The following is a 21,295-nucleotide window of genomic DNA, read 5'->3' on the forward strand; positions in this document are numbered from 1 at the left end:
CTCAAACAATACCCCCAAACCTAGAATGGCTTTCTGGGACATTCCAGAAGTTGGAACAACCAGAGAAGACAAATTGTCAACGATTGTCTCTCCCCTATCCATGTGACGGGCATATTACCCAACACGAGAGAGAGAGGGGGTTTCGAGGCGGCTGCTCTTGGCGCGTCCACTAGGACCGGTCGTGTCTCCAGAGCCGGAAAGAGAGACGGCGGCAAGCCGCAACGTGAGGTGGCTGGCTGTCTCGCTCGTTCGGTCATTTCGATGGGACAGGACAACGAGACCACTCCACCGTCTTTGCTGTCTGCGTCTGCGTCTGCGCTCCGCAGGAGGGAGCATTGGCGCACAGTTCCTGGACCGAGTCGTCGATTCTGAGTCGTGCTGCCACATCTCGTTACTTCTTTCCCCTCACCTCCCCATTCTGCTGAAGTCTCGTCTTCGCTTGAAGGTTCAAATGTAGGGGTCTCGGGGACCAGGCGCGACCCGCCAAGTCAAGCAGCGTGCGCTTGTTCCCCATGTGCTACTGTGTTGGCACCTTAGCGCCGTCGGCAGGGGGTGCGATACGAAGGAAAACGGGAGGCTCGCTCGCGGGCGGGCGCTTCTTGACGACCGGTCCATCCAGCCTCGGTCCGCCTATTCGGGAAGGTAGGGCGACTGGAAAAGACCCTGAAGATAGTGTCGCGCTGAACGCGGCTAAGCGAGGTCGAAGCCAAAGCCTAGTAGGACGCAGTTCGGAATCTCGCCATGCTGCGGACGTGTAATGGAGATTGTCGAATGGCCGGAGGATCCGAGGCGCGGTCGATGGTAGTGACTAAGGAAAGTCATGGAAATCGCGGCGTTCTGGAACGAAGACACATGGCGAAAGCGGTTGGAGTGTGGTTGTGCTGATGTCGATTCGCCTCGTGGCAAGGAGGAGCTTGACTTCTCCAGGTTGCGTGGCTTCGCGCGACCGCTTTCAGTTCCTCGGTTGGCAATGATGCTGCTTGCTTTGACGGGACTGTGACGAAGCTAGGTGGAATAAACTAGGTGAGCGCGCGGCTGCTGCTGAACAATAATCTCCGGTTGATTTCGTTTGGAATCGTCCAGATTAATTGCGTAGACGGGATGGTTGAGGGAGCTGTAATGTTCATCGTACCTAGGTGGAAAGTGTCGATTTGGCATTCTGGGGAAAGAACACCTCCAACGGCTCCAGGCCGAAGTAAAGGGCGAATCGGCCGTCATAAATAAACCAGCCCTCCAGCATACATAGATCTGATCTACCGAAATCTATAATTAATCAGATGGGCAATCTCGCAGCTCCCAGGCTAAAAGGTACGGATACACTGGCGCAGGTTGCGGTGTGTTTGCTCGAAATCACCAATGCTTCCATCATAATCAGCCCAGTTTGATGCCAAAGTCAGGCCATTTCCCACTCGGTACGCCCCTCTGATTGGCTCCGCACCGCCCTGTTGCGGTTCGCACCACCAATTGAGACCCCCCGCTCTCGATCCCTCGTGCTGGTGTTCCCACACCCCCGGCTTTTCCACGTCCCTTTGCTTCGGGTACCCTTCGCGGTAATTACTATGTACACTAGCTCATTCTGTTACCCGTAAACCCTTGCATGCTCGCGTGGTTTTTTTTTCCCTTTCGCTCCGCGCGCGAGCGTCGCATTCTCGTCTTTTCTTGCCTTCTCGTGGTAGTCTCCGTCGTTGGTTTTCCCGGGATGTGCCTCCGTCCGTTGTTCTGTTTCGACCCAGACAGCTTCACACCACACACGCACACGTACCGGCTTGAAGCACGGCTTAGGAGACCGGATGGCATGACTTTGAAACCGTAGAACAATACAGACTCTCAGCACCACACCACTTTGAGTGCGGCTGGTCCAGGGTAATATACGAAGTGAGACCCGGCTGAGAAGCTTCACAACAAGACGCTCAGAATTTCAGGCAGAATTACTGCTGCTGCTGCTGCTGCTGCTTCTCATATTTGTCATTTCATTGCTCTGCTCATTCTGGGCTCGTTGAAATTCTCGCCAAAATTTAGTTTTCTAATCTCATGTTTCTTGACTCAAGCTTATCTCGCCTATATCGTCAAGAGGGTCTGATGGGCTTTGGACATGATTTACCAAGTGTTACTCAAATAACGTATAGAGGCATTTATGATGAACAGAGTCTGGCTGAGAACCAAAGCGAGAACAGAGGACATCCTCGCGTCGCTATGGTTGTAAGCTCACGGCGGAATCCCTATCCGGACGAGAGTGATTCCAACCGCGAGAGCACTGGTTCGACTTCATGAGAAATACCAAATGAAGCCCAGAGATATCAATATACCAACACGTTTCAGACTCGCAGAGTTCTGATAAATTTTGAGTGATGAAATCCAGGCGACATGTGAATAATCAACAAGAAACCAACTTAACAGTGTTCCTCAATCTACGGATACAGCACCCACTCAACCCCGTTTTAGTCATACCACAACTCACTCCATCCTCTCACACTCACCACCACCGCCCGCCCTCATCCCACCTCGCCGACGTCCATCCCGAGACCATGGCCTCCGAGTCCCCCGCCTCGCCGGCCGACCCTCTGGCCGAGCTCATCACCGCCTTCAACGACCTCAACGGCGCCCTCATCGACGAGCTGGACGAGGAACCGAGTCCCCTCGAGTTCATGCGCTATGTGGCCCGCAACACGCCCTTCGTCGTCCGCGGCGCCGCCGCCTCGTGGAAGTCCAACACGACGTGGGATAAGGAGTTTCTCATGGGAGTCTTCAAAGATCAGACCGTCAACGTCGCCGTCACACCCTTTGGGTAAGTCGCCATCCTCCCACCTTGTGGTGTAAAATCCTCCTCGGGCATCAACTAACACAGCCCAGCAACGCCGATGCGCCGACGGACCGCGACGGCGAGGTCGTCTTCGCAAAGCCTCACGAGGAGGACCAGGACTTTGAGGAGTTCATCAACTACGTGATCGATCAAGAACGGACCAAGAACACATCCTCTGAAGTCCGTTATGCTCAGACCCGTACGTTTTCACCCTCCATCTCACTCACCCATTCACTCACTCACTCCTTCATGAATCTTCATCCCACCTCACACCGCACCCCAATTGCCTCACTCCTATCCCATCTTCCTCTCATCACTGACAAAATCCAAAAGAAAACGACAACCTCCGCAACGAATACCTCCCCCTCTTCGCCCACGTGCCCCCCTCCATCCCCTTCGCCCGCATCGCCCTCGACCGCGACCCGGACGCGATCAACCTCTGGATCGGCAACTCCCGCTCCGTGACCGCCATGCACAAGGACAACTACGAGAACATCTACGTCCAGGTCCGCGGCCGCAAGCACTTCGTCCTCCTCCCGCCCCTGTGCCACCCCTGCGTCAACGAGCAGAGCCTGGCGTCCGCCACGTACAGGCGAGAAGGGGGCGGTTTGGAGTTGGACCTCGATCGCGAGAGTGCCGATGTCGACGATGACGAGCATGAAAAGGAGACCGCGACGGACCGAGTCCCCTTCGCGACGTGGGATCCAGACTTCCCCGACGTCAACGCCACCAGCTACTCTCACCTCGCCGAGCCCGTACGGGTCACCCTGGAGCCGGGCGACATGCTCTACCTACCCGCCATGTGGTATCACAAGGTATCACAGTCTTGCCCGGATGACGGCGAGGGGTTTGTCCTGGCGGTGAATTATTGGTAAGTGCTGACATGGTTTCCTGAAATACGGAGATGGCTCATGTGTCACACAGGTACGATATGGACTTCGCCGGACCCTTATATCCCCTCAGCTCCTTCGTCAGGAACGTCAGTCTGCAATCAACATCGACAACACCATCATGAGAACAATAAACCAGTCAGGGGCCAAACGCCATTGATATTAATAATCAGCATCCCGGCGCGGTGATTGGGTCGCTCGTTTCAATCCCCAACACCGACCTCTCTCTCGCCTTATGTACATTGTGGTGATATACGCCCGGATTACGTAGAGACCGTAGTCTCGCTTTTGGCCCCTCGGCTTCAGAGCTTCTTCCTCCCCTTTCCCTCTAGTGCCAAGGGAAGATATCACGCAGTCGTCTGGCCACACGGCCGTAAAGAGGTGTTCAAAAACCCCGTTGCTCCGAAAAAAAAAGAATGAACGCCAAAGCCCGCATCCGCGGGGAGTAAGTCATGGTACACTTTTTTCCCGCCCCTTGCCCAAAAGTTTCATCTCCATTCCCTTTCCCAGCCTCGGTTGTCATGCATATAATATAAACGCAAAAGATGGATCCAAGGGGTATGCGTGTGTGAAGTGAACAAATGAGAGACGATGGCAAACCACCGTCGACGATTGCCCCTTGCAAAAAACGACTCTAGAAGTTGAGTTCCTACTCCCGCAACGCAACCAGGCCCCATAAACATACAAGGGCCTATGCAGATAATCCGCCCGGCCGCCAAAAACACCGTAAAAAAGCGGCTGGGACTAGTTGAGGAATCCCTTACACGCCGCTGTACCGCAAAGGCAGGGAATACGATCCAGGCTGCCAATTTCACGTTCGAATTTGTAGTCGTATGTCAGCTCCTCATCTGTCAAGTCAGTTAGCAGCATTCTACAGGTTCTGGGTAGTTGCATGACGTACGCTGCGCGATGTCTCGGAGGGCATAAATGACGATTCGTTTGCTTCCGTCCACCTTGATGATCTTGGCCGTACAGTTGGGCATACAACTGTGATTGATGAAGCGGGCAATGCCGCCCTTCTTGGTGGCATCAATGACGGTATTATCGTCGATACGGAACAGGTAACTGCTACCCATGCCGCTTTTCAGGTAGCGCTTCTCGCGAATCTCCGAGATCGACTGTCGAACTTGCTCGCCGACATACTCAATAATCATGTCGTCCTTGTTGATGTTCTCTTCCGTATAGAGACCCCAGTTGTGGATGGCAGATCGAGCAAACTTGACTGGCTTCTTCCGCTTCTTAAGCTGGTTGAATTTGAAGGCGTCAGAGTCGCCCGAGATCTTCTTTTCGTCCTGCAGAGCCGACACATGTCGACGGTTGTTTGCGCGGTTGGCTCTGGAGTTGGCTTTGTTGACGACCTTTTCTGCGATGGCAAGCCTACTAGCCTCAACCGCAGCATCTTTGCCGTCCTTCTTGTACCGCGCCTGCCGCGCCTCCCGGGCTTTCTGTACCTTGATATGATGAGGCAGATACTTGGACTTCTCAGCGTTGAGAATCTTCTTGACTCCTTCACTTCGAGCGGATCCGGTAGAGTTTGGAACGTAGTAGCCCTCGATACCAACGGCGTCGTCGACAGAGCCCAGTCGTGAGTTGAGTTCGCGCACTCTGTTGCGCCGCCATAGCCAAAGAAGCGGGTCTCCAAGGTCGGCGCTGCCAAACCGTTTCTGGAGCTTCGAAACGTCCGGGCTGTCAGTTGCCGCCAACGATAGGTCTTCCAGGACTGAAAGGTCGAGCTTGAACTCTGCGGATGCATCGAGGGCAGTTGTAGGCGCCGTCGAGAACAGGGCAAGATCCACCGACGACGGCTTCGAAGGTGGCAGTTCTTCCTTCTTCTCCACCGGCGTCGGCTCGACCTCCTCTGGCAGGACCTTCTCTGGTTCCTCCTCTTCGACCTCTGCTTGGGCTTGTTCTTGCTGTTTCTTGAGCGCTTCGCGTTCCTCAAAGATTTGCTTCTTAGATTTCTTCTTCGATTTTATCTTCTTCAGCGGCACCTTCGTCGAGAGCGCGGGCGTCTCAGACCGAGCCTCGCTCTGTACGTCAGTCATGTCGACATCGGGAGTTGCCTCTTCGGAGATTTCATGAACGGGCAGGTCAGAATCGGCATTGTCTAACATGACTCCGAAGAGCTCTTCATCGGACTTCTTCTGGCGCTTGATGGCTGATTGGAGCTCGATATCCAGCTTTCTCTTCTTCGTTGTCGTTAGCGCATCACCAACGGCGAAGCTTGCCTCCGTCATGGAATCTTCTTCCGGAAGACCCCACGATGCAAAGTCGTCCTTGACGTCGTCGTCGGTACTCATGCGACTGCGCGGTCGAGAATCCGGCTCTTCGGTATCTCTGGCCACAGATTCCCTGATCTCGACTTCTTCATCTGATTCGACGTCGCTATCGTAGTTATGGAGGCGATGATGCAGTGACCTAAAGGCCCCCCGACTTTGAGGAGCTCGCTTGCGAGAAAATGGGTCCATGAAGCCGACGTTATTGCGCGCTCCCTGGCCTCCGGGTTTGGCTTTGCGGATACGAGGCAGAGAGGATATCTCCAGACGACCACCACCCGTGCGACGTTCAATAGGGTCTGCGCCAGAGTTGGGAGTGCTCACACCTGGACTCTCGTCGCCGGCATCCACAGTGACTGATGGAATTGAACCTGCGGGGTCCCCCAGGTTGAGCTTCTGACGCATCGCAACGTGGTTCGATGGGTTGAGATAGTCTGAAAGAGTAGGAACGGCAACCCTCGTCCTGATATGCTTGATCAAATGCTCCACCAGTTCTCTGGAGACAACATCGCAAGCTTCCAGGACGGGGTCGAAGTTCTTGGCTCTTTGTCGCTTCTCTTCCTCTATATCTCCCTCCTCTTCGCGACGACGACGGTCCTTATCCTCTCGAGTTCGCAAGTCGGATCGGCGTTTCCGTTCGGGGCTAGGAGTTCGTCTGGAGCGCGGGGCTGGGGCCGCGGACTCTGAGTCTCGACTTGAGTTCTGCGGCAGGTAAAGCTGCATCACCATGTTATAAGTGAACAGGTCGGTGTGGTTCGCAGCCCTGTAGCACTTCATCGCCTCGTTCCGACCGTGGTATGAGTTAGGAAAGACGATGAAGTAGCCCGTCCTGTCAATGCGGATGTCCTCAAAAGCAAACGCCTTGAGACGTTTCTTCATGTGCGCAATTGTCGTGGTCATGACGGGAACGTGTTCATGTGCGACGAAGACGTAAGGGTCGTTGGCAAGCTGCTTTGCGATACCCTTATCCTCGATTGCGACATGCCCCTTTGGTTGACTCGGAACCCATGGAGCAGCACCAGTCACGACCTGCCGTTGTAGTGAGGGGCCTTTTGGTGCCATGGGCGGTGGCCCAGGAACCTTGTCGGACAGGTTCGCTCTGGGCCCTGTTGGAGGCGCCTTTGCACCGGAGGAAATTTCTTGTGCTGCTCGCTCCCTTCTCAAAGCCTCCTCCACCATGTGAGCGCTCTTCTTTCCCTCAGGGTCGAATTCCACCCGGATCGAGTTCGCATCAATTCGCTGTCCATTCATAGTCCTCACGGCACGGCGCGCGGCTTCGATGGCTTTGACCGGTGTAGGTCTAGAGCGGTTGAGGTATGCATCCCTGTATCTAAACGTTGCGAAACCAAGGTAACCGCCTGTCTCAGGGTGCATTTTGTTGCTGCTTTCTGCTATGTCGCCAAAGGTCGCGAAGGCTGCTATCACCTTCGAGAACGCAGTAAGAGGATTGAAACCGATCACAACCACTTGTGTAGGCGGCCCGGGACCAATCGATGTCTTGGGGTCGTATTGGTACGGCCTCAGATTGTAAGGCGCCTGTCGCAAGCGAGACTTTGGGAGGTGGAAATCTGTGTTGATGTATCCAAGACGCCCGCCTATTGCAAGGCGTGGATCTGGAGGGGGAGCGTCATCTTCCTACTCAGTTTATTAGCCAAAGCTCTCACACATAAGATGACGCCCCCCCTCCACGGGCGGGTATGTTATATTTTGTACGTACCAATCCAAACTCCTTGTATATCGGCTTGGTACTTTTCTTGTTCTGCTTCGATAGGTTCCGGTCGCTGAATGGGTCATATGTGCATTTTATGCCTTTCGCCGATCGTGAGGGATCTCGCGCTGGAGTGCGCTCATAGGGTGAGGGCTCCTGGAGTGAGCCGTTCAGGCGGATTTCCGGGGTGTTGTGAGAGGCCGGTGCCTCATCCCGATCGAGGATTTGTGTGTTTTCCATGGTCGTCTTCGGCAGAGCAACGTTGCCCGAGGATGGCGATTCTATGGAAGTGAGCGGCGTGCCGCTAATGGTAGGTATATGAGATGAGCCGTTCGTGGCGGTTTGTCGCGCAGACGTGCTGAAGACTGAGGAGCCTGTGCTCGCGTAAGAGCTCGCAGATCCAACGGCGTTGAGTGTATCTCCTAAAGGCGACTCATGACCATCGATAGGCTGCTGAGAGGAGTCGGAAAGTATGCCATCCGTACCAGATGCCGCTTGGGCGTTCGTGAGGCTGCCCGAAGAAGCGCCGCCGTTCTTCTGATCAATGAGGGAACCGCTGGATACGTCTTGTGATTTGGCTTTGGCTCTCTCTCGCTCAGTGGCCCTGTCCCGAGCTGCACGCGGTGCGGCGGGAAAGAACTGCGCGAAGCTCGTCGAAGCTTGGCGAGTCATCGTGAGGTGTATCTGTCTCTACCACTCCCGCCTGCGACCGACCATCATCTCATGCGTATCGTGTGCTTCAATGAGCAAAGAGCATAGCTGGAGACAACAGCGGCAGGAGCGTGGCGGGAGGCAGATGCGCGATATCGAGGTTCACGCGACCGAGGTATCGACACCGCTGGCTGGCAAGGGGGGGCAACAGCCCAACTCGTCGTTTCAGGAAGCAAAGACCCAGTCGCGAGAAGGTCAGCTTCGACGCAGTCAATCTGCAGAGGTGGTAGATGAGGGCGGTGCGGTGTGCGATGCGATCGACGAAGAGTGAGACGGGGAAAAATCAAGCAGTGAGGTCAGAAAGTTAGAGGTTGAAGAGTGTCCAAACTCTTTCAGGGATGCGATTTAGCGGAGACCTGCACGGAGCATGGCGAGGGAGAGCACCGTTAATTGCTTTGCTCTGACGCTTGGCTGGCATTGGCCGAAGTATCGTCGCACGTAATTTCAGCCGTCCAGGTACTTCCTGCGGGCCAGGCCAGTGGATGACACCTGGCACGTGACAAAGGAAGGCGCGTCTCGTCGGGCCTTGCGCGCGTTTTTCGAGACGAGACAAGGGGGGCCACCAAAGAAGCGGCCCCGTCCTTCTGACAGTTTAAGCCAATGAGGCAAGGTACGAGGTACGGTATTCCAAGACTTTTCATTGTTTACTTTGCAGCTCAAGGACCAACCAAGACGTTGGGGGGGAGCCAAGTCTCTTGAAATAACCTTGACAATCAAAACAGGTAGCAGACGTCAGAATTGATATTGAGTTAAACCACTACCTAAAATAGAAGTAGGTGCAGCTTTCGTCCAGAAACAAAGCCCTTTCCAGTCGAACATCCTATCTTGTCCCTGCAGCAAAATCGAAAGTCTTGTAAAGTCAGGACATAGTAAATACAGTCATGCGAGCCTAGGTAGGCGGCACCTCGAGCTACCTCCTTGGCCTCATTCTAAGCGTGATATTGTGGGCTCACGATGCCAGCCAAACGCCTTATCCCCGTCCAAAGCCATTCCGTAGAGTTGTACAATTGAGTGTAATCCTGTCCAAACGCCATTCAAGCCATCCCGGCCTAGAGATCCAACTTGATCTCGAATTCGTCATCCTCAAAGTCCTCGTTTCTAAGGCCGGCGCTGCCGAGGTCGTCATCCTCAACATCCTTGGCGGGATCGAAAATGGAGAGGAATTGCAGGCGGACGAGCTCCTGGGCATCATCGTCGCGGGCATCCTGCTTCTGTGGGGATGCTTCTCGTCTGACGACAGTCTTTTGGGGAACAGCTGCCGGAAGCTCTGTTGACGCAGGCCTCGCCGCCGAAGGGAGTCTGCCCCGTCCACTTACGAGAGACGAGGCAGATCGGCCCTTGGTGTAGCCGATAGTGCTTCTGGAGGCAGCTGCTCCCACTGCACTCTCGGCATTGGTGGTCTTGGAAGCCAGAGGCGCCCTGGCAGGTCTGTTGCGGGGAAGGAGGGAAGAGATGGGCCTCCGAGCCGTGCTTCCCTGTTCGAGAGGCTTTCTCTGTTTAATGGTGGTTCCAGTAGCCATCGACAGAGCGGACGCCGCTCGCCGAGAAGCGATGGTGGGCGGATACTTCGCAGCGCCTGCGCCAGTCTTCTTCGCAACGATCGGGTTAGGAGCAGGGGCAGGAGCCTTGTTCTGGCCGAAGGCTGCAGTCTCCGGGACATCAGAAACAGACCAATCCATCTCCTGAATGTCGCGGAGAATGCGATCGTCAGTCTCTTTCAGGGCCTTCTTCATCTTCTGCTGCTGCTGTCTATCCTGAAGTCTGACACCGTCCTCGCCCATAGGGTTGTAGTAGTGGTTGTAGTAGCCTTTGAAGACGTTCTCGGGCTTGAGCCCCTCGAAAGTGAGCCTGTCATCCAACAGGTCGGACTGGTAGGCCGGCTCCTTGACCGGTGGCGGGGCGTATTCCACATCAGGCTCTCCGGCGGGACCGGCCTCGTCGTTACGCACATCAAGCCTGTAGGGGACCGCACTGGGAGATCGCTGCTTCAGTTTCTTCGTGGTCGTGGGCTTGGTCTGTGTCTTCTCGAATTCCTTGACAATGTCTTTAACCCCAGTGTTTTGGGTGCTCTTGGCCTTTGCGTTGGTGGTTTTGTTTCCGAGTGGCGCGCGGGCTCGTGTCTCTGCCATACGATCAGTCTCTTTCTTTTTCTTAAACAGTCATCTTCGAGTCATACCAGACGGGGTGACGAGGTTCTGCTTCTTCACGGTGCCTTGAACGGGCCCCTTCGCGTTCGACTTGTTCGCAAGAGCCGTCTTGCCTGCACCAACGGCATTCTCATCGTTGAGGGGAATCTTCAAAGGGGTCTTCGGGTATCGGGCTCCGGGAGTCTTGGGGGCCATTTGGCTCTTCCCGGGAGCCAGTCGAGCAGCCTGGGCCGCGTTGACTGCGTTCTCGTCTCGGATTGCCAACATTGTGCCTGAAGCCAAAGGGCGGGTTGTTCGATATTCGTGAGGGTTGATTTCCTGCCGCTGTAGTTATTGTTGTCGTATCGTCGTCTGTTGTTGAATTGTCGTCACTGGTCTTTTCCAAGTGGTACTATGGCGTCGTGAAGAGGCGAAGGGGGGTTGCTAAACGGACTCGTCTGTTTGGGGCTTCGTTGTCCGGGAAACCAAAGAAGCTCAGACCCCTGCGGCAAACCCCGGGACAATGCTCACCTTCTGAAAGCCACAGCGACTTGCACCGTGCCACCAAACCCCACCCCACCTGACTCCAAGGTCCCACCCCAATCCAATTGCAGCTGCCTTCCAGCGTGTGAAGATCAGGCCTGCCTGGCCACTGCTGTGCTGCTGCTGGGCCTCCTGGCATGCTGAGGTGGTCCGCCAGAGGGGGACTTGCATGTAGAGGGGCAGTTATTTCAACACCTCACACCCTTTCCTCCCGCTTTCATCCCCGACAATTGCGATTCCTCGTCTTCCGATCACGTCCCATTTCCAACTTCAACGACTGCTTCTTATCGCAATCACCTTGCACCGAACACTCCCAAAGTCATTCGCAGCTCATCACCATGGATCGCATCAAGGAGGTAAGTCTTCCCTATTCGTCCGAGCCCCACCATGCTGCTGTCGGCGGTCTGGAGGGGTAAGATATCGCCTCCAAAGCTGTCACAGGATCTTTGCTGACGACGTCCTTTTCCCCGACTACAGAAGATGAACTCCCTCCGCCTGGAGGCCGACGAGTCTGCCGCCAAGGTCGAGGAGCTCCAGACCAGAGTCAAGACTCTCGAGCAGGAGAACCTGGCCAAGGAGCAGGAGATCACCTCCCTCCAGCACAAGAACGGCCTGCTCGAGGGCGAGGTTGAGAAGCTCGAGACTGCAGTTAAGGACTTCAAGAAGGCCGCCGACGAGAGCACTAGTACTGGCACACAAAACGAGACTCTTCAGCGAAGACTCCAGCTGCTCGAGGAGGAGGCCGAGGAGGCGGACAAGACCCTTCGCGAAGCCAACGAGAAGTACGTGCTGGACCCTGTCGTCGAACCGTCCAAATATCCCCCCTTTTCCCTAGCTCTGAACCCCCCGACCCCGTCTTCGTGCTCATTAAAATCCGCCCCACCGATGAATCTCGTTACTTACACCGTCTTTTTCGTAGGCTCCGACAAACCGACGTCAAGGCCGGCCACTTCGAGCGCAAGGTCCAGGCTCTCGAGTCGGAACGCGACCAGTGGGAGTCCAAGTACGAGGAGATGGCCAAGAAGTTCGCCGCGGTCCAGAAGGAGCTCGAGGACTTCCAGGCCGAGATTGGCAACATCTAAGGCTGCTCTCACGGGGGAGTCAATTTGTGCGAGGCCTTTTCGTTGTGATAGAATTCAGGCCTGGGGCGCCTTGTTCGGGGGACCTGATCGAGCTATCCCAACCGCGGTGGATTGCAAGAGACGGGATGGTGCGCGACCGAGCTATAGCAGCCTTGTTTTACTCCTTTTTTTGTAACCCCCGTCAACAAGAGTTTTGTTCTGCCTGAAATGCCTTGACCTTTACAAGACTTGATGGCGACTACACCAAAGAACTCGTCGAACCACGCTGGGCGTGAGGCGCTTCCGAGGCAGACAGCTGCTGCACCATGAATGCGAGAAAACATTATACCCTACTTCAGTCCTTGAACCTGGCCTTCTTCTTAGCCTTGGCCTTCCTGCTGCCCAGTGACCTCTCCAATTTCGACTCGTAGCGAAACTTGGGCTTCTTTGGCCTCTCCTTGTAGGTCTTCTTCTTCGCCGCCGTCGCATCCTCTGCGGGCTCATACTTCTTCTCGTCTTCGCTGTCCGCTTCGTCGTCGCTGTCCTTGTGTAGCTTTTCGAGTCCGTCCCGCGTTACGGCTATGGCCTCAACTTTGACCGTCGTGTACCGATCTTCGTCTACGTACTCGTCTTCGTAGTCCACGATGTCCGTCTGTTCCTGCGCCTGTGCCTGGTCTTCGATGCCGTCCCACTCCTCGAAGTCTCCTCCTTGGATCTCCTGATCGTTTTCCGAGTCCGCCGCCTGCGCCTCCTCGAGCATGGCGTTTACGGCCTTGACGTGCTCCTCGACTTCCTTTTGCCGTTCTTCCTTGATCTGTGAAAGGCGTCAGAACCAACCTGAAACGAGGCAACCAGAGACAGGGCCTCCTACCTGTTTCCTCATCTCGATCTTCTCCTCCCTCGCCTTCTTGGCGGACTGCTCCTGCGCCCATTTCACCCGCTGCAGCTTGCGCTTGTGGAATCCCGTCAGGTAGTCCTCACGGGCGTCGAAGTCGAAGTTGACCTCCTCGACCGCGGAAACGGCCTTCCTCTTCTTGGACGGAGGAGGCGCGGCGACCTTGCGCGCTCGAGGTCTGGCGAACATGGTTGGTTCGTGGTAGTGGTGTTGGTGTTCGCGTAGCCGGGGGTCGGTGGCTGGCGGTGCGGATTTGTTCGTGGTGACGGTCGTCAACTTTTCCAATTGAAATTTTTAGCACGGCCGACTTGCGACCTTGCAGCGCGCCGCGGTAGGGTCCCTGCTGCTGCGGCCTCTGTAGGGCCCACTGATGCGGGCCAAGCCGAGGAGCTAAACGCGCTGGACAGGCGTGCATCTGTCAGTGAGACCGCCTGCACTGGCTGCTCAATGCCGGCAGTAAAACCGAACTGCAACACTGCGTTGACAAGAAGTCGACGTTGGAACCCAGAAGTTATCGGTCATCTTTTCGCAGGGTTCTCGGTATTCGATTACGTATTTTACTATCTTACCGATGACTTTCGTTGCCGTCAAGTCCTTACAGTCAGTCCATGGTGTTCGCTTCGTTGTCCATCGTATCGTGTTAGACCTGCACGCCGACATCGTTTTCCTAAATCTATGTGAGCTCTGCTAAGGTAAAGGCTTCATTCCGCTCTTCATGGCAACTCTTAGTGTCATTTTATAACCTTGTTGTCTGTGGTAATTTGATAATGCTTTCCTGCTCGACTGATTCAACACTTTGCAGGTTTCCTTGTTTTTTATTGAATCTTTTCTATTACAGGCAGATGCTATAATGTGAGCTTCAGGAAAAGAAACAAAACGTGGTTAAGATACTTAATTGCAATTGTTGAATGGACAAGCAGACAACATGAGCGATGCTGGATGAGCTGAATTATATGCATGTAGCAGTGTTATCCAATAGTCAGGGTCTGTGCAGATAAGAGGGTTAACGCCAAGAAACGAGATTGATTACGTAGGCAGGCGTCCAAGCTGCGATGCGTCCCTGAGCTCATACTCCCCAAGCAATCGACGACGACGACGAAGCCATCTCATCGCCCAGCTTCGAACACAACTCCCAAACACACAGCCATGCGTCTATCAAGAACAGCAGGCCTGATGGCCTTCTGTGCCACCGCGCAAGCCTTCACCGACTCGTCCCCTTTCGTAATGCTCTCCACCTCAGAGTACGTCCGCTTCAAATACACACTCCCAAACATCATCACCCAGAACTAACCGTCGTTTGTTTTCCACCACAGCTTCGCAAAGTCCGCTTCGAACCCCGCCCAGCTGCAGACCGAATCCCAGGTCCTCAAGTCTGTCCAGGACATCCTCTCCTCGTGCCCGACGGACCGCTACCTGCTCGTCTCCCAGCCCAACGTCAACGCCGCCGACATCCGCGGCCCCGACGGCGGCGAATGCCGCTCCACCAACCTCTGCCGCGCGACCGAGGCCAAGGCCGTCCGCGGCGTCTACAGCGTCGCGGAGGTTGTGGGTGAGGTCAAGGTCGACAGCGTCGCCGAGTACATCCGCAAGGCCTGCGGCGGCAGCGCCAAGAAGATCGAGATCGAGCAGACGAGGCTCGCGCCCCTGGGCCGCGACGCCGGCGAGAGGGCCTCCACGCTCGCCGATAACGACAACGTCCTCGGACAGCGCCTCGAGAAGCTGCGCAAGGCCTCCGACTCGTACACCGTCATCTACCTCGCCAGCCCCTCCGAGCCGACCTACCAAGCCGAGTTCCCTGAGGAGCCCCTTCACGCCGAGCTGAAGCGCCACGAGGCCAGCCTGTTGCATGCCCGCAAGGACAAGAACGAGACTCAGTGGAACAAGCTTCCCCTGTTTGAGAAATACGTCTTCTTCTCTCCCGGTACGCAAACCCCGACCACGTTGAGGTTTTCTGATCCGCAGCATTACTGACGACCGCTACAGGCATCTTCCACGCCCTGGTGGCCGTTATCGTCCTCTTCTCCATCCTCGGCGTCGGCATCAGCGCCCTTGCCAGCCTCGACATTCCCTACGGGTCTTTCGAGAAGGAGATGGGTCCCGCCGCCCAGAAGAAGAACAACTAGATGTATACCAAACCCGCGATCGAGGAAGCTTTTGCGTAATCGAAGGGCTTCCCGATCCGCGACATGTATTTTTCTATTTGACAACACGGGAGTTACCAGGCTGGTTTTGACAGGCATGTTTCGATCCAGGGGAAGGGACATATCAGGTCCGAGCTGTACGGAATTGAATGATTAGAGCATGGGCCGAGGAGGTCTTGTAAGGAAAGCCTCGCTGTGTTTCGCAAATGGGCATGAACTGTATTCTATAAAATGGACTTTTTTCTTAGCCGCCTCCCAAGTCTTTCATGGTGTGTGAAACTCCGTAAACGCCCGTTCCCATCCCATCATCTTCGCCTCCCTCGTGTCCCATAACGCGGCGAAGTCGAGGTGACTCACGACCCCTCCGCGTCCTTCCATATCCCTCAAAAGAGCGCAGCACCGCTCAGACGAGGTGACTCGGCAGCAAGAAGTTGGCGATGCCCTCGCGGATGGCGTACTCGTGTCCGCAGTTGCCGCAGACCAGCTTGCCCTCCATGATCTGCGTCTCCATGAGCAGGTGGTGCAGGTCCTTGAGCATCTTCTCGTCGCCCTGGAGCTGCTCAGCCGAGGGGGGCTCCGTGGGGAGCTCGGGGAAGCCCAGCTGGTCGTGTTGGTTAGCAATCCTGGGGTTTTCCGAGACTGAGTGAGGGGGTTGACACGACTTGCTGCACACGACATGTGCAGCATAGGATGGAAGTAGAATGAACAGATGACGAAAACTGAAGACGCAGCCTCAGGAAAGACAGAGGAGGGCCAGTGAACAGGACAAGAAAAGAATGGTGGCATCAACATACCTCAGTAGCGTTCGTTCTCAGTGCGGTCCAGTCTAAGCGGGGCAGGACGTTGAGTAGCAACTGGGGGTTGACCTCGATGTCGTCTTGCACCAACTCCGCGTCCTTGGGGTGGAGAGGGAACGAGGCCTGAGACGTCTTGCAGGCCTTGACCGCGCATGTCAGGAAGTTGAGGCTGAGAATCTTCATTTTGGGCGGTTGTAGGTGAGTTGTGTGGCGTTGGTATCTTCTTTTCCCCGTCGCAATTGTATGAGTTGAAGTTTTGGCCTTCATAGGAATTTTTTGCGGCAGTCGACCCCACACGTGATGCGCTTTGAGATGTGGGCGTTCCGGCTATTGGACTGTTCCCATGGAGAACTACGACCAACCTTAACATGACTACATTTCAACATCACTGGCAACATGCTTCTACTATAATTGTCTTGAGTCAATTCTGGTTGGCAATTCTTGTCTGGTATTTTTTGGCTGTTGTGGTAACTCTTCCGCATCCCCCACTAACACCTAGGCCATCGTCTTCTCGTAGCCGACGTCCTCCTTGGCGGCCCTGGTCTTGCTGATTCTCATGTAGATGGCGATAGCGGCGACAACGACACCGAGGAAGAAAGCCTTCTGGAGGAGGGACCAGCCCTCGCCGGAACCAACCTCCAGCGGGGTGTCCTCGTTGGAGTAGCCTGCCGCAAACTCGCTTTGGCCGTATTCGCCTGCAGCGCCAGGGGCGTAGCCATCAGCACATCAACACTCTTGATTGTTTGCTCGGAAAGAAGAACGACTGCGCGGGGATCGATGGTGTGTACATGTCGTGGGTTTAACATGCGTGTTTTGTAAGGGCGACGGGCGTCACAGTACGTGCTCAGAGTTCCACGTGGATACCTTCAGGGGGCACCTCCAGCTCTCCGCTCTTGGCGATCTTGATCGTCTTGACGGGGCGGTCGCCGGGCTGAGTCTCGGCCTGCTCGATCTTCTCGACGATGTCGTACCCCTCGAGGACCTCGCCGAAGACGACGTGGCGGCCATCGAGCCAACTGTGAATGCGGGGTCAGCTCGGTCGTCAGATGTGCAGGTAGGGAAGAGGCTTACGAAGTGATGACGGTGGTGATGAAGAACTGGGAGCCGTTGGTGTCCTTGCCGGCGTTGGCCATGGACAGCATACCCTTCTTGGAGTGCTTGAGCTTGAAGTTCTCGTCGGCGAACTTCTCACCGTAGACTGTCCTCTTGTTAGCCAGTGACCACCACGCCACTCGCTGCGATGCTACTCACTGGACTTGCCACCGGTGCCGTCGCCCTTGGTGAAGTCACCACCCTGGATCATGAACTGCTTGATAACACGGTGGAAAGTAGAACCCTCGTAGCCGAAGCCCTTCTCGCCGGTGGCGAGAGCGCGGAAGTTCTCGGCGGTCTTGGGAACGGTCTTTCCGTAGAGACCCATGACGACGCGGCCAAGGGGCTCATCGCCGTGGGTGATGTCGAAGTAGACCTTGTGGGTGATCTTGGGACCCTTGGCAGCCTCAGCCGTCTGAGCGAAGAAGACCAGCGCCACTCCGGCGAGGAGGAGGGCGGAGAGGAGTCTCCGGATGTTGAACATGGTGGGCGAACGATCTGGGGTAACTGACACCAGGTCGATCAATTGGGGTTGAGAGGTTGATGCAGGATGTCTTCTGGAGATGGGGAAAGTTGTCACCAGAGGACAGGTGTGTTTAAGTAGTAGACCACCCAGCAGCGCACCCCAGAAGACCCAAGGGCGGTTTTGAAGCTACGTTTCAAACTCCCCTCTCTGAAGCACCGAATGAGGAACTCGAGCTCGGACCCTTGTAGCCGAGAGCACCCAATGGGGAGACGCAATCCGTCCGGGTGGAGGCATTTCCATGCTAAGGGTCTAGCGGATCTGTCAACGCAGCCACCGCCGCCGCGCCTTGGATCCACTATTTTCCGGCGCCGACTCTCCGTGGTGCAGCGATGATTTCGAAAGTTCGCGATTCGAGCACCTGAGAGCCATTTGGAGGCAGCACGTCGACATCCCGAAAACCCCAAGTAAACCGGCACAATGGTATGTGAATTCTTTCAGCCAAGCGTTCATGCTTCTCAAAATTAACTCTTTTATAGGTTATGATTATGGGCATCAACTTTTCCGAGCAGAAGCTCGTGAAGGTAAGTCCTTTTCCTCGACGACGACGACAACGACCGGCGCAACGTCGACTGCGATGCATCTTGCGGCAATGCTAATGGATATCGAACTTTCAGAAAGCTCTCGAGTCCTTCTACGCCCTCGGGCCGACCATCTCACAGCGTATCCTCGCCAAGTACTCGATCCATCCCCTCGCAAAATGCGGCACACTCGCTCCCAGAACCGTCACAGCCCTCACGGCAGAACTGTCAACGATGACTATCGACAGCGACGCGCGAAAAGTCATTCTGCAAAACGTTTCGAGACTAAAGGATATGGGAGCTTATAGAGGAAGACGACACGCTATGGGTCTGCCCGTGAGAGGACAGCGGACAAGGACCCAGATCGAGACGGCGAAGAAGATGAACCGCGCCAACAGAAGCTTTTAAGACCGTTGGATGGCGGACGTTGGAGCGCAAAATTTGGAGTTCTCAAGACGGGACATGGCCTGAGAATGAGTGTACACAATAGAGAAGGGTGCGCTCGTTGCGCCTGGAATTGTATGAATATGATAAACTATACCACTTACGCCACCAACGCGAGAGACATCGAGTCGTTGATACAGTGTGCATGTTCAAAGTGCTAACATACGCTTACTCACATTTCGATTTTGGGGAGCTCATCCTCGAAGACAGGCTGGCCATCCTTCTGCAGCTTTGCGGCAACAGCCTCGACTTCCTTCCAGACACGGAGGACGTTTCCGCCCACGACGTTGGCGGCATCTTCGTCACTGAGACCCTGCCTGAGCAACTCGGCAACTAGGTCCGGGTACTTGGAAACATCCTCCAGCCCCTCGGGCACCGATCCGATTCCATCAAAGTCAGAGCCGAAACCAACGTGCTCGAAACCGATCAGGTTACCAATGTGGAGGACGTGTCGAACGACCTGGTGGAGTGTGACGTTGGCGGGATACAACTCAGGCACTCCGTTCTCCTTGCCTGTGTCGACGCAAGAGATGAAGTCAGGAGCAAAGTTGACCATCACGACACCGTTACGCTCCTTGACCAGCTCGAGAACGTCGTCCTTGACGTTGCGAGGGTGCGGGCAGACGCTGAAGGCAGAGCTGTGGGAGTAGATGACAGGTGCTTTGCTGCCCTCCCAGCCCTTGCCGCCGAGGACGTCGCGCTGGGTGTCCTCGCTGGGGTTGAAGCGTTGGTTAGCGCAATGTTCGGTTACTTGAGATATAAGCATGCATGATTCGTTACGCACCTAGTGTGGGAGAGATCGACAATCAGGCCGATCCGGTTCATCTCGTGGATGAGTTCGCGACCCAAGGGGCTGAGGCCGTTCCAGAGTGGCTCCGCCTTGCGGAAGGGGCTCTCGAGAAGTGCGGCATCGGCAAACTTGTTGTGGCAGTTGTGCGTGAGGGTCGAGTAGCGAACACCAAGCGCATGGTATCGGCGGAGGTTGGCGACGCGGTTGCCAATCTGGTGAAGACCTTCAACGCCAAGGGGCGATATCAACTGGCCTTTGGCAAATGCGGCCAAGGCGGTGTCGCTGTCCACGTTGGGGGAGAAGTCCTTGGGATAGGCTTCCTTGAGCCGGGTCATGACATCGATCTGGTCCAGAGTCCACTGAACGCCTATAGTTATACCTGTCAACAGGCATTGCACGTATGCTTTGACGAAGTTTCTCAGACTTACTCTCGGCGTAGTTCTCATCCGAAAAGTCGCTGCCGTTCTTGGGGCATGGAGTATAGACACTCCAAAAGGCACCGCCGTTCTGACCCTTGCGAAGTCTCGGGATGTCGACATGATAGGGCATGCCACCGTTCTCAAAGGGCTCGGTAAACTTCTTGTCATAGATGCGGTTTCCAAAAAGTCCTCGCACAAGGATAGGGAGGTCGTTGTGCCCGTCTGCATCCGGTGTCAATACATAACAATGTAACAAACACGAGCCATGAGTGTTTCGTACCGATCAAAGGGGTGTGGGACAAGATGTTGTGAGCCCTCTTCTCAACTGTAACGGGCGCACCCCAAGGCTTCCTGGACCGATGGCCGCATGATTTCATCTTCTGTCCCAAGAGCATGTAGGAAACGAGGAGCAAAAGGATGCCGCCCACGGCGAGCTTCTTCCTCGTGGACGGACCTCGACGGGCCGGCCGCGGAGCCTCCTCATCGAAGAGGCCGTGTTTCTCATCCATGACTAAGTATATCTTGCACTTGTCCAACGTGAAATGATCAGCTGGGTTGGCGCAACACGCGATTCGAGCTGGATGCGTTACACAGCAGACCTCCGATTAAAGTTAGCGATGAGGCCGGAGCTTGACACCGGGCAACGTCTCTCACCGTCTCAAGAGATGACCGTCAAAGTATTTCGCCGTGACAAGATGGAAGTTCCGATGGTTCTTATCAGCGAAGGTTTGAACTTTGGAGAGTTGCGCTGACGGAAATGATCCTACGACTGAGCCGATTCCTTCCAGTCCGATTTCTGATCACGTCAGAGCTACCTTCCATGGGGTCAAAGCTCCGAAAAGCGATTGCGTTGTCTACGAGTCAAGCTGATAAGAAACAGCTCCCAGAGAATTTGAAACACCCAAAAATCCGAACTATGGAAATGATCAGAGACAAACAGCATGTCTGCAGTTGTGATTATTGTTTAGCTGTCTTAATTGGCTTAACCTAGAAACTCATCAACGATTGGACATAGGTGGTGCTTGTATAACCGGAGGTGACCCGTGACACTGCGCAACCTCCACTAGTGTCTTTGCTCTAGGAATCAAGTCTAGTAATACTCATACAAGTATTGCTTGGTAGAACAGCCAGCATGACGAGACAGCCAGCGTGAGATTTCCAGCCTTCAATAGATTATTATGATCATGAATTCTGATCTTCGAGTTTTTGTTATTCTCCACGATGTTGAAAACATAGCAGTTCAACGTGGTCGAGACTTAATATTTAGTTCCGTCAAACCTACATAGTATAACCCCTTTCTAGGTACCGATACTCACATACAGACAATACGCATAACACTTGATCTGCCGAGGTATTGAGATCAACTGCAAAAGTTGAGGCGCATTGCAGTTCACAGCCATCCCATTTCAAAGTCGGAACCCACTGAATAAAGCACGCCCCTCAGAACCACAGGGAACATGTATGTACTGTAGGTAGCCGTGCTCGGTGCAAAAAGGTGAGATGCTGCGTCGAGATACCGACGGCTGAATTAGCATTTCGGGAACGGACCACGCAGACG

At 54.9% G+C, this 21,295-nt stretch overlaps 9 protein-coding genes across 9 annotated transcripts; 3 read left to right on the forward strand and 6 right to left on the reverse strand.

Moving 5' to 3' along the window:
- Positions 1-2,525: 2,525 nt before the first annotated feature.
- CkaCkLH20_01445 (phospholipase A2) lies at positions 2,526-3,815 on the forward strand (the record flags this gene model as incomplete). Its single annotated transcript, XM_038884164.1, has 4 exons — positions 2,526-2,785; positions 2,851-2,999; positions 3,134-3,671; positions 3,725-3,815. 4 exons carry the CDS (start codon positions 2,526-2,528, stop codon positions 3,813-3,815), a joined length of 1,038 nt encoding a protein of 345 aa, XP_038750756.1.
- Positions 3,816-4,434: 619 nt separating this feature from the next.
- CkaCkLH20_01446 (histone-lysine n-methyltransferase) lies at positions 4,435-8,346 on the reverse strand (the record flags this gene model as incomplete). Its single annotated transcript, XM_038884165.1, has 3 exons — positions 4,435-4,538; positions 4,592-7,601; positions 7,684-8,346. The coding sequence occupies 3 exons, from the start codon at positions 8,344-8,346 to the stop codon at positions 4,435-4,437; spliced, it is 3,777 nt and encodes a 1,258-aa protein (XP_038750757.1).
- A 1,088-nt stretch (positions 8,347-9,434) lies between these two features.
- Positions 9,435-10,799, reverse strand: CkaCkLH20_01447 (uncharacterized protein; the record flags this gene model as incomplete). Its single annotated transcript, XM_038884166.1, has 2 exons — positions 9,435-10,507; positions 10,562-10,799. 2 exons carry the CDS (start codon positions 10,797-10,799, stop codon positions 9,435-9,437), a joined length of 1,311 nt encoding a protein of 436 aa, XP_038750758.1.
- Positions 10,800-11,284: 485 nt separating this feature from the next.
- Positions 11,285-12,136, forward strand: CkaCkLH20_01448 (actin lateral binding protein; the record flags this gene model as incomplete). Its single annotated transcript, XM_038884167.1, has 3 exons — positions 11,285-11,410; positions 11,532-11,836; positions 11,974-12,136. 3 exons carry the CDS (start codon positions 11,285-11,287, stop codon positions 12,134-12,136), a joined length of 594 nt encoding a protein of 197 aa, XP_038750759.1.
- A 334-nt stretch (positions 12,137-12,470) lies between these two features.
- On the reverse strand, positions 12,471-13,199 carry CkaCkLH20_01449 (nucleolar protein 12; the record flags this gene model as incomplete). The annotated part of the gene is made up of 2 exons (XM_038884168.1): positions 12,471-12,929; positions 12,987-13,199. The coding sequence occupies 2 exons, from the start codon at positions 13,197-13,199 to the stop codon at positions 12,471-12,473; spliced, it is 672 nt and encodes a 223-aa protein (XP_038750760.1).
- Positions 13,200-14,156: 957 nt separating this feature from the next.
- CkaCkLH20_01450 (ER protein big1) lies at positions 14,157-15,133 on the forward strand (the record flags this gene model as incomplete). The annotated part of the gene is made up of 3 exons (XM_038884169.1): positions 14,157-14,251; positions 14,324-14,931; positions 14,994-15,133. The coding sequence occupies 3 exons, from the start codon at positions 14,157-14,159 to the stop codon at positions 15,131-15,133; spliced, it is 843 nt and encodes a 280-aa protein (XP_038750761.1).
- A 421-nt stretch (positions 15,134-15,554) lies between these two features.
- Positions 15,555-16,131, reverse strand: CkaCkLH20_01451 (uncharacterized protein; the record flags this gene model as incomplete). The annotated part of the gene is made up of 2 exons (XM_038884170.1): positions 15,555-15,752; positions 15,946-16,131. 2 exons carry the CDS (start codon positions 16,129-16,131, stop codon positions 15,555-15,557), a joined length of 384 nt encoding a protein of 127 aa, XP_038750762.1.
- A 312-nt stretch (positions 16,132-16,443) lies between these two features.
- Positions 16,444-17,524, reverse strand: CkaCkLH20_01452 (peptidyl-prolyl cis-trans isomerase b precursor; the record flags this gene model as incomplete). Its single annotated transcript, XM_038884171.1, has 4 exons — positions 16,444-16,643; positions 16,813-16,964; positions 17,020-17,146; positions 17,200-17,524. The coding sequence occupies 4 exons, from the start codon at positions 17,522-17,524 to the stop codon at positions 16,444-16,446; spliced, it is 804 nt and encodes a 267-aa protein (XP_038750763.1).
- A 1,176-nt stretch (positions 17,525-18,700) lies between these two features.
- On the reverse strand, positions 18,701-20,246 carry CkaCkLH20_01453 (membrane dipeptidase; the record flags this gene model as incomplete). The annotated part of the gene is made up of 4 exons (XM_038884172.1): positions 18,701-19,241; positions 19,313-19,685; positions 19,747-19,959; positions 20,018-20,246. 4 exons carry the CDS (start codon positions 20,244-20,246, stop codon positions 18,701-18,703), a joined length of 1,356 nt encoding a protein of 451 aa, XP_038750764.1.
- Between the last annotated feature and the right edge of the window lie 1,049 nt (positions 20,247-21,295).

This window comes from Colletotrichum karsti, assembly GCF_011947395.1.
Source record: "Colletotrichum karsti strain CkLH20 chromosome Unknown Scaffold3, whole genome shotgun sequence".
Taxonomy (NCBI): Eukaryota; Fungi; Ascomycota; class Sordariomycetes; order Glomerellales; family Glomerellaceae; genus Colletotrichum; species Colletotrichum karsti.